The sequence below is a fragment of the Palaemon carinicauda genome, chromosome 15 (genome assembly GCF_036898095.1).
Source record: "Palaemon carinicauda isolate YSFRI2023 chromosome 15, ASM3689809v2, whole genome shotgun sequence".
Lineage (NCBI taxonomy): Eukaryota > Metazoa > Arthropoda > Malacostraca > Decapoda > Palaemonidae > Palaemon > Palaemon carinicauda.
Window position 1 is genome coordinate 39,200,718 of NC_090739.1, and position 11,967 is coordinate 39,212,684.

At 39.3% G+C, this 11,967-nt stretch overlaps 1 protein-coding gene and 1 pseudogene across 1 annotated transcript in view; one reads left to right on the forward strand and one right to left on the reverse strand.

The window, feature by feature from the left end:
• LOC137653930 (protein FAM200C-like) overlaps positions 1-157 on the reverse strand; it is a 947-nt gene extending 790 nt beyond the window's left edge. Inside the window, exon 1 of the mRNA XM_068387559.1 lies at positions 150-157. Coding sequence (XP_068243660.1) covers positions 150-157 — 8 coding nt within the window. The remainder of the gene's footprint in view (positions 1-149) is intronic.
• Positions 158-958: 801 nt separating this feature from the next.
• On the forward strand, positions 959-3,369 carry LOC137654572 (heat shock-related 70 kDa protein 2-like; annotated as a pseudogene).
• Positions 3,370-11,967: the final 8,598 nt, after the last annotated feature.

Genomic DNA, 11,967 nt, shown 5'->3' on the forward strand with positions numbered 1-11,967 from the left:
CAGCCTCGCATACTCCGCTAATGCTAGCAAAACCATTGAAAACCTAAGAACCACGCATACATTATATTATACAAAATTAATAACACAAAATCACAGTAACAGTGGGTAAATACTAAGTATAAACTGCACAGGGCAGTACACATACATACCTGCTCATGTCCACCTCGGCTGATGCTCACAGAGAAACTGGCAGTGTGAAATAGAGGCAGACTCGGGCAGTGAGTGACGCGTACTGGACTCGTCGATGAGTCATCGGGGTTACTGAGTGACTTGTGTCCTGAAGCATACTTGTGAAAATACTTTTCGGTTACCACACACTTAGCTATATATTTTTTCTTTTCTAATACTGTATATTAGTTTTTGATATTTATTGTTATTGGGTTTAGCTTTGTTACTTACTTATAATAGGTTTACTTTACAACTTAAAATACTAAGACTAAGTTAACATTAATCCTAATACCAATGCTTACTTGATTATCAGAATTCTTAACATTTTTCTGTCACCCCTCCATTACCCCCGAAAAATTGCTAAATTACCCCCAGGGGGTAATTTACCCCCAGGTTGGGAACCAATGCTCTAGGGGAAGCTCTCTCTCTCTCTCTCTCTCTCTCTCTCTCTCTCTCTCTCTCTCTCTCTCTCCGGAATCTTCCCCGAGTTGACGTAAGTTCAGTTGCCAAGCAGAGCCAGATAGAAATAGCTTAATATTGATATATCCATTTTCCTGTTTTCGTTCTTAAATTTATTAATTGTTAACTTACGCTAATGCAAGTAAAATATATATCCTTTTATTAGCAAAATTGAAAAGATATTTAATCGAGTTAATAAGTTTATCCATTTCGTATTGACCATATTTGGAAATATTCCAATTTTGATAAAAAACAAATCGAATGATGATTCCTTAAATTATATTTCAATTTCGTTCCAAATTACTTCAAATGAAATGGATGATAAAATTGATAAATTAACATAGAAAATAATGTTAATTCTCAGGTAAAGTAAAATTCCCCAACGGATATCGTGACTTCAGCCTAGACTCATCTCGAACGTTCGAAGCCAAAGACCGCGGTGCATATAAACGTCTGATCTCGGACGTTTGCCACAGTCGCAACTCAGCAGGCAGAGAGACAAGAAGTTCGCAATACGAGACTAAAGCGTTCTTAACGTTTACGCTAGAGATATATCATTCAAAGACTATAACAGTATATATATTTATCTTCTTAGAAAAGTTATTATCAGCGATTTAAGAACTAATTATAATGGCAGCTCCAGCGATCGGAATCGACCTGGGAACCACCTACTCCTGTGTGGGTGTGTTCGAAAACGGCAAAGTGGAGATCATCGCCAACGACCAAGGAAACCGAACGACTCCTTCGTACGTCGCCTTCACCGACACAGAGAGACTCATTGGAGACGCAGCCAAGAATCAGGCGGCCATTAACCCCTGCAACACGATTTTCGACGCCAAGAGACTCATTGGCAGGAAGTTCGAAGACCCCACTATCCAGAGTGACATGAAACATTGGCCCTTCAGAGTGAGCAGCGAGGGTGGCAAGCCAAAGATCCACGCCGAGTTCAAGGGCGAGACCAAGTCCTTCAATCCGGAGGAGATCTCTTCCATGGTGCTGATGAAGATGAAGGAAACTGCAGAGGCCTACTTGGGTAAGAAGGTGTCGGACGCCGTCATCACAGTGCCAGCCTACTTCAACGACTCGCAGAGACAGGCCACCAAAGATGCAGGCACAATTGCAGGCTTGAATGTCCTACGAATCATCAATGAACCTACAGCAGCGGCCATTGCCTACGGATTGGACAAGAAAGCAGCAAGTGGCAGAGAACGTAATGTCTTGATCTTTGATCTTGGTGGTGGCACCTTTGACATGTCGATCCTGAACATCGACGATGGAGTTTTTGAGGTGAAATCGACAGCAGGAGACACCCACCTGGGAGGGGAGGACTTCGACAACCGCCTGGTGAATCACTTCCTACAGGAATTCCAAAGGAAGTACAAGAAGGACATCAGCGGAAACAAGAGGTCGATCAGACGTCTGCGCACAGCCTGTGAGAGGGCCAAGAGGACTCTGTCTTCTTCCGCTCAAGCAAACGTAGAAATTGACTCTCTCTACGAAGGCATCGACTTCTACACATCTATAACTCGTGCCAGATTCGAAGAACTGTGTTCTGACCTCTTCCGCAACACCCTGGCCCCTGTGGAGAAAGCCCTGAGAGATGCTAAGCTAGACAAGGGCAGCATCGACGACATTGTGCTGGTCGGAGGGTCAACTCGTATCCCGAAGGTGCAGAAGCTGTTGCAGGAGTTCTTCAATGGGAAGGATCTGAACAAATCCATCAATCCTGACGAGGCAGTGGCTTATGGTGCAGCCGTACAGGGAGCAATCCTTCGAGGAGATCAGTCAGACGCCGTCAAGGACCTCCTCCTTCTGGACGTGGCTCCTCTCTCTCTGGGCATAGAAACTGCCGGCGGGGGTCATGACCTCTCTGATCAAGAGGAACACCACCATCCCAACCAAACAGACGCAGGTCTTCACCACCTACTCTGACAACCAGCCAGCTGTGACCATCCAGATCTACGAGGGAGAACGCGCCATGACCAGGGACAACAACCTTCTGGGCAAGTTTGACCTGACTGGCATCCCCCCAGCTCCCAGGGGCGTGCCCCAGATCGAGGTCACCTTCGATGTCGACGCCAACGGCATCCTGAATGTGTCTGCAGTGGACAAGTCCTCAGGAAAGTCCAACAAGATCACAATCACCAATGACAAAGGACGCCTGAGCAAGGAGGACATCGACCGCATGGTGCAGGAGGCCGAGAAGTACGCAGCCGTAGATGCCAAGCAGAAGGAGAGGATTGAGGCCAAGAATCAGTTGGAATCGCTGTGTCTCAACGTCAAGAACAGCTTGAGCGAGGAAGCTGTGTCCAGCAAGATCAACGACCAGGACAAGAGCAGCGTGAAGCAGCTGATCGAGGAGACGCTGACCTGGATTGACCGCAATCAGCTGGCCGAGAAGGAGGAGTTCCAGGAGAAGATGAAGAGGCTGGAAGAGGCCTGGAGGCCCATTGCTGCCAAGATCTACGCCGGAGGGGCACCGGGCCAGGGACCCGCTTTTGGGGCCAACAATGACAACAACAACAAGCAATACAGCAGTGCAGGAAGAGGGCCCACTGTTGAAGAAGTGGACTAAATTCATCATTTTTGAGATTATTTATATTTTAATCATTTTATTTCATCTTTTTCATTCATATATTTCTTTCATCAAATGTATATAGATATCATCAATAGATATATTTTCATATATTTATTTCATACCTAAAACACATTCCTGCTTTTAAATGTATCATGTTTACATAATCGAACGAAGTTGTATATTTCTGATAAATAAAAATATAAAAAATATATTCATGTATTTTTAACCTCTCAAATGGCAAGGTATTTTACCTTTTTGTAGTTGATTTAAAATGTTTTATAAGATATAAGAATAATCTATATTGTTTAGTTGGTGGTAAATATAAAAATGATCAAGAAAAGCTGCAATGATAGAACATAGTTAAAATATTCTCAAACTGGAACTATTATCCCAATTGCATATGGAAAAGAACAAGATTATTGAAAAAATTAATATGGTTAATAAGAAAGTGTTGAAAATATGTCACTGGTCCCTGATATATTACTGGTAAATCTCTATCTCTTAAGAACGTAAGTAAATATATTTATATATATATATATATATATATATATATATATATATATATATATATATATATATATATATATATATATATATATATATATATATAAAATTAGGACTTGGAATTAAAAAAAAATTGGAAATAGATGGAAGAGAAATAGATATGGTAAAACGATATGAGAAATATATTAAAAAAAACCTTCTCACAACATCTTATTCGCTCACTGTAAAAACATTACAAGGCACGACGAATGTACTTATCAAAATAGATGAAATATATTCAAATTCTCTCTCTCTCTCTCTCTCTCTCTCTCTCTCTCTCTCTCTCTCTCTCTCTCTCTCATTCCCTTTATATTCCAGACCTTTCTATGCCAATACTCTCTCTCTCTCTCTCTCTCTCTCTCTCTCTCTCTCTCTCTCTCTCTCTCTCTCTCTCTCTCTCTCTCTCTCGTTCATTCATTTTATATTCCAGACCCTTCTATGCCAATACTCTCTCTCTCTCTCTCTCTCTCTCTCTCTCTCTCTCTCTCTCTCTCTCTCTCTCTCTCTCTCTCTCTCTCTCTGGCTACTTTCCTCTTAAGGGTAATGGTAGAAGAGACTCTTTAGCTATGGTAAGCAGCTCTTATAGGAGAAGGACACTCCAAAATCAAACCACTGTTCTCTAGTCTTGGGTAGTGCCAAAGCCTCTGTACCATGGTCTTCCACTCTCATGGGTTAGAGTTCTCTTGCTTTAGGGTACACTGGGGCACACTATTCTATCTTCTTTCTCTTTCTCTTGTTTCGTTAAAGTTTTTATAGTTTATATATTTTAATGTTTTGAAGGTTCTTGAAATATTTAATTTTTCCTTGTTTCCTTTCCTCACTGGGCTATTTTTCCCTGTTGGAACCCTGGGCTTATGTGAAGATGTCTTTGATTTAGTTAACAATAACTTCTTAATTAGTCTAGTATCTTACCTCTTCCTTTAGTTTAATATTAATTGAATTTCTCTCAGGAGTTTACATAAGCAAAGTTTCGTGGGTGAGGGATACGAATGCTGGTTTCTTTCTTTACTAGACATAAAAAGGGGTTTGAACAGGCACTTACAAGCAGTCAAAAACAAAAGCGTGGTTTCTACATTAACACTTAGTGATGAACTCAGACGTCTTGACACTGGCTGGAGAATTTGGTGAATCCTGGTTTAGTTAGGCCTAAACGTCATCTATAGGCCTACTGTCGTCGCTGAAGTATAAGCCTTCGTCAGGTGTTGGGAAGGCTGGCGCGAAGTTCTAGACACGCCTTGGTCACTCGGGGACGTCACGCCTCTCGGTCGCTCTGGGACGTCTCGCCAAACGCACTCACAGACACTCAGGTGCGGGCGTAGTAACTTTGTTCGTCGTCCTTCGTTCTCAGGGGTAATTGTTCCCCTGTAATTTCGCGGCTGCTTTAGTATTCTACGTAATCGCCGTCCCTCAATTTGGTATAGGCAGCCGCCATGTGTTGTCGTCAAGGAGACCCGGCAGGTTAAGTAGGTCGTTAGACCTATTATACAGAGTGACTACTAGGAAGAGAGCGAGATGCCGTCTTCTCGTTGCTTATATATGGTCGTCCTGGGCGTGTCAAGCTATCCTTAATCACGTGACTTTTTCCCGGCTTCCACGTCTCATTCGTCTATGTTCCGTTCGACATTCAAGAACGGATCCTGTCGTTTGGGGGGGGGTTGTTTACGGGAAAGAACCCTGGAGTCAGCGAAATTAGTTGAAAACATCCTACCTAACTCCCGTTCACTCTCCTGTCTCTCCACAACTCTTTCTATATCTTTACAATTACTACTAACTGCATTTGTCTCCCCATTTCTTATTAATTAACAAAACCCACAAATAAAGACATCAATAATATACACAAACCTTCTGCATATGAAACTTACTCAAAAATAAGCATCTGTCTGACACCACTCGGCCAGCTACTAGGATTCTTATAGAATCCTCACATACAACAAAACCTATTCTTTAGGTTTCCCAGTAATAACTAGTAGCAACTCATTAATCCTTTCCAATTTTCTGAAAACCAAATACTTCACCACATTATATGTTACCACAGTAATAAGTACAATCAAAAACACATTACACATAGTCAGAAATGGTGCAACATCTTGCTTGTAAAACAGAACATATTCATTATCAAGTGGCATTGCCACATTTTCTACCACTGTTAATTTGTCTAGCTGAAAATGATTAATCTTGTTCTCGTAACTCTTTGCAATGGAAGATTGATTTAACTCATAATGCAAAAACACACTTGGTACATAATAGAGATAATCATTTATCACTACTGAGCAAGAATCTGCAAATGACTTCAAGTTTCCTAACTGAAATGTTTGAGTCTTCCCATCACAAGTAACTTCTGCATTTTTAGTATTTTGCACATAAACAAAAATCTCATTACCTAAATGTAATGCCCTGTATGGCAAAGCAAAAGTTTCAAATTTACACTCTTTCATCAACTCATAATTCTCAAAGAAAATACCTTGGATACACGGAAAATTGCTCATAGGTTGTTTAATTTGCACAAAATTGCACATGGATTGACCTTCACTTATCAACACACACTGTTCTAAATCACCTTCTTCTAAAATAATCATCAACAACTTGTTCTTATCCAATGCTAGACGAACCTTCGGATGGTTCCAAATTATTGTTGCATTTCCTATCTTAACTGGGAAAGGATGTATTGTATATAGGTCAAACAAATTCATACCCTTGAAGGGGATCAATACCAACAAATACCCTTTTGTTACTTTCACAGTTGACATTGTGTAATACCAAAATATATCTTCTAGCAAAGGCTTGGAATGGCTATTTACTATACACCAATCGATAATTTCTTTCAAAGTTTTTGGAGAAATGATAGCAGGGCTGAGTATTCCCTTTTGTGCATTTATTAGTCCGTTCACAGATTCCTTGTGATCACCAATCTCGATTTCTACTTCATGAATCAACTTAAACACTTGTTCTACGTCATCTATTTTATTAGAAACATTCACGTTAACTTGATTAATAAATTCCACCATCTTTTTTATGTTCTCTACATTCTTATTATTATTTTCTATTAGAGTACTTATAAGATTACCCTTCTGATTAGCCCATTTCTCGATTAGTTCTACACGATCAGTCAAACCTTTTACATCGTTTTCTGTAGCCACTCCAAACAAAGCACTAAATGCACTACCTACAAAAGGTAATAAAGATCTCTTGTTTCTTTGAGGCCTGACAATGTCTTCAATTTTACCCTGTAAATTTCTTAATACTTCTACAAAGGCAGAATCACTATGGGTTAGTATGCACTTCCGTAGTTCTTTATCTAACTGGTTCAAATGTTCTTCCCTTTCTAATATTGAACTGACATTAATTTTTACCACAGCAAAATCTGTTAACAGTTCACCTTTTCCATGATTTTGTATCAAGGCCCCACTTTTAATGTCTATTTCGCAAGTGATACCGACCACCAGGGGTAGGATCAGAAGGAAGTTTTTCCACCACTTCCTGTAGAAGTTGAGAGGACCATGGATTAGTTTTTACAACCTTCATATGATTCCAATGGGCATACCTTACATCTAAATTCTGTTCATGTATCAGCTTAAATTTATTATTCCTTTCCCTTTCTAACACTCTATAAGGACCTTCAAATTTGGGAGATACCTTTTCATTTGGTCCTTCCTTTACATGTACCTTTATATATACTTGTGAGCCTACCTTCAGGTCAGTCATGGAACTAGTTGTGTCATAGTATTTCTTATTTACCTGTTGGCCCTTTTCTAAAGATTGTCTGGTTTGTCTTATTATTTGAAAGGTTCTTTGCAGTTTCCAAGCTATATAGTCCTGGTAATCATATGTGTGCCTAGGAGGTTTTGCGTCATCTAACAATGAGTTTGGCAGTCTTTTCTGATAACCATAAAGCAAAAAGTGTGGGGTTTCTCCTACTGTCTCATTTACTGTGTTATTCAAAGTAAACTGAACGTCCTCTAACGCTAGGTCCCAATCTTCTGTAGTTGGACTAATGATAGTTCGCAGTACATCCAGTATCTTCTTATTGGCCCTTTCCACTGTCCCATTTGAACTCGGCTTATAAGGGGTTATCTCGCATTTCTTTATCTCAAAAAATTCACAAAGCTTTTTCATTACCTCACTGGTGAATTCGGGTGCATTGTCCGACAAAAGTACCTCCGGACACGAATGTCTTGTGAGTATTCTGGTCTTTAAAGCTTCTGCAACAGAAACTGCAGTTCTATCTCTGACTGGGACAATTTCTAAATACCGAGTCAAATAATCAATGAATACCAGTATATATTTATTTCCTCTCAAAGTTTTTGGAAAGGGTCCTATATGATCCATCTGAACTACCTCAAAAGGGTTTAAATTACTAGGATATTTTTCTAAAGGAGCTCTGACATTTACATGACCTTTATGCCTATTACAAGTTTGACATTCATTTACAAATTGCTTTGCTTCTTCGCTGCACTTAGGCCAAAAATAATTTCTATTTATTGTTCTCAGAGTCTTTTTGATTCCTGGATGTCCTGCCAACTTGTGGGTATGTGTTAGAGTTAATACTTCTTTAGTCAGGGTGTCAGGCACATATAGTCTAGAGCAAGCACTCCTATCCTTAGCCTTCTTATATAATATCCCATTTATTAATTCAAAATCTGACCTAGAGGTTTCATCTTGTAGCAAATCTCCTATTATTTTCCTGATACCTCCTTGTTTCTCTTGTTCTATTTTAACTCTCTCCAAATCTAAGTCTACGACCTGACAGCTGAAACAAAAAGTGTTAGTTGTGATAATTCTTTCAGTATCCTCTTGTGCTCTAGATAATCCATCTGCTAAAGTATTAAACTTACCTGGAATGTATCTAAATTCTGGAGCAAACTCTAGCACACTAATAAACCATCGATTAAACTTTAAGTTATTAGTGAAAGCTCTTTTCTTAAATAGGTCACAGATGGGTTTATGGTCAGTAAGTACATTTACTTTGTGTCCTAACAAAATGTGCCGAAACTTTCTCAGTGCCCAATAAATGGCTAAACATTCCTTTTCTGTGGTATTGTAATTTCGTTCGGCCGCATTCAGGACTCTACTTGCATAATATACTACCCTCATTCGGGTTTTTGCCTTCTGTAACAAAACCGCTCCTATTCCTGTATTCGAAGCATCACATGCTAAGTAAAATTGCTTGCTAAAGTCTGGATACACTAAGATAGGATCTTGGATTAATTTCTCCTTCAACTTTTGAAAAGCCTCCTCTTGCTCTGCTTTCCATTCAAACTCTACATCCTTCTTAGTTAATTCTGTCAATGGTTTAGCTATAGTAGCAAAATTTTTGACAAATGGTCTATAGTATCCTATCATCCCTAAAAATCTTCTTACACCTTTCAAATTTTGTGGAGCAGGATATTCCACAATCGCCTTTATTTTTCCTTCTTGCATGCGTAATCCATCAGCACTGATCACATGTCCTAAATATTCTAATGATTTCCTCAAGAATTGACATTTCTTAACCTTTATCTTTAATCCTGCCAGTCTTAGTCGTTCTAAAACGATTTCTATGGTTCCGAAATGGCTCTCTATATCTTTGCTAAATATAATGACATCATCTAAATAGACTGACACATTCTCTATGTCTCCTAAGATCTGTAACATTAACCTTACAAAAGTCAATGGAGCTGATGTTAACCCAAATGGCATTACCTGAAATTCTAAGTGTTCTTTATGTGTGCTGAAGGCAGTTAATGGCTTTGATTCTTCGTCTAAAGGTACTTGCCAATATCCACTTAGTAGATCTAAGGATGAGAAGATCTTTGCTCCTCCTAACTGAGCCAAAACATCGTTTATTACAGGCATGGGCATCCTATCAGGAACTGTGTTCGCATTCAACTTGCGATAATCAATCACTAATCTGTAACTTCCATCTTTCTTTGGAATCAACAACATGGGAGAATTATAAGGTGATTTAGAGGGTATGACCACTCCTTCTTCTTTCATTTCTGCTATCATTTTATCTACTATTGGACGTTGGCTGATAGGTAATTTATAATTAGGTATGAAAAAGGGTTTAGCTCCATCATCTAGGATTATCTTATGTCTTAACACCTCAGTCCTACCTAACCTATCACCTGTAATTGCTATGCCCTGCCTATATTTATTTAAGGTTTCTATTAACCTTTTACGGTACTCAGGAAAATCGGTGTTATCTATCTCCCTATCTATTCCTGCATCAATGTTTCCTATGGTAAAGAATGCTTCCTCCTCTAACGGAATCATTTTGTGTGTAACTTCTATTCCTGTACAAAATTCTGTACCCGCTAACAAATGGAGTCTTTTATCAGAATAATTCATGACATAAGTAGTACAGGCTAATCCCTCCATCTGAACTAATGAGTTATCCATTCTGACATATTCTGGTAATCCTTCTGGGGTCAAGATTACATCATTATTAGTGTGTAGGCGGGTTATCAAATATACTCTAGTAAGAGTATTGGGCAGTAGTACTACATCTCTAGCTAGCCTAAATCTTATTTTGTTTGCATCTGCTGTGCTGATCAGACTTATTTCCCCAGTTTGTACTTGAGTACAAAAACATGAATCTTCATCTCCTCCTTTTTGAGATTCTGTTTCTCTTAAGTGTCTTAATTCTTGTGAATTCAATGTGCCTAGCAGCAAAACTTCTTGGAATTCCCTTTTATCTATTCTCTCAGATTCTCTGTCGACATTTTCCTCCTTAGTATGTGTGCTGCCTTTACAAGAAGTAATTTCCCCCTTTCTGGGTGCAATTGCTAAATTCTCTTCTTTCTCCCTTTCTTCTGATTTTACTTTGATTTCCCTTTCTCTTCCTGAACCGGAGTGTGTTTCAACTATCGAAGCGGTCCCCTGCAAATTGGCCAAATTTGTAGTGGACTTGTCATCAACAAGTTGGAAACAGACTTCCTGATTATTTCCCTTTAGAACTAATCTTCTGTCTTGACAATCAAAAACTATGCCAAAATCTTGCATTGTTGCAAAAGAAATCAAAGCTCGAGCGGGAAATGCTACTTCTTGCAAAACCAAAAATGGCACTTGACACTTCTTCTCTAGCAATTCAATGTTTAAATCTATGGCTCCTACATTGTTAAGCTGATTGCCAGTTATCCCCTGAATTAATGTATCCTCACTCCTAATTGCAGAAATAGGTATATTCAAATAATCAGTTAAGGTATGGAGCCCTATGAGATTTACAGTACTTCCTGAATCTAACAAACTAAGACATTCTTTACCTTCTATCTTGATATTTGTCTTGGGTAATGATTGCTGTCGGAAGGATAAATATGTTGCTGGTAACGTGGATGTACCTCCGCTACCTGCAACATCCTTCCATTCTTTGGTTTCCCTATTTCCTGGACTCCTATCCTGCTCTTCTAGTCACTTTCTGTTACCTTGTTTTTCTTCGGAGTAATTAGTAGGGTTTGAGTTATCCCTTGCCTGTGCCTGAGGAGTATTTTCGGAGGGTTTATTATGTTTCTTACCTTGGTACCAACATTCTTGGTCTGTGTGACCTCCTCTTTGACAATACTGGCAATACCTATTCTTTGGTCTAGCTCCCTTATGATGATAATTCCCTCTAGATTTATATGTTTCATTATAATTTCCTCTGTTTTGTTCATTTGACTTGTAAGGGGGCTGGTTATTTTGATAATTTTTATGGTAATATTTATTCCTACCGGTCTCGTTATTTTTATCTTCCCTGTAATTCTGATACCTTCTTTGCTTGGTATTTGCCGAAAAAGTGACCTCTTCAATTTGGGTCTCGTTTTTCTGGATGATTTCCTGGATTTGGCTCAACGTTTTTGTGAGCTTCTGGGCAGGATCTAACTTTAGGTCCTTGAAAGCCTTCCTTTCCCTTTCACCAAAGGCTGCATACAATGTACCGTAGGCCATATAAGTCAAAATTTCATCTAAATCCACCAGTTGGTTATTATCCTCACTAAACTGCCTTCTGTTTCCTACCGTGATTGTGGGTAATGACAAAATGTCTTCCTTAACTACTCCTAAATGATTCAGAACCTGGGTATACAGACTAGGCATGGAATCACCTTCAAATTTAGCCGAGTTAAACCTATACAAGTTCAACAACCGATCGGTCTCCTTGGCCGATCGCCACAATAGTCTGCATTCCTCCTTGAACTCGTTGAAAGTGGTAATTTTTTCAAAGGCCTTACCGTTTAATGTAGGGTGAGCATCCCCTACGTCTACGT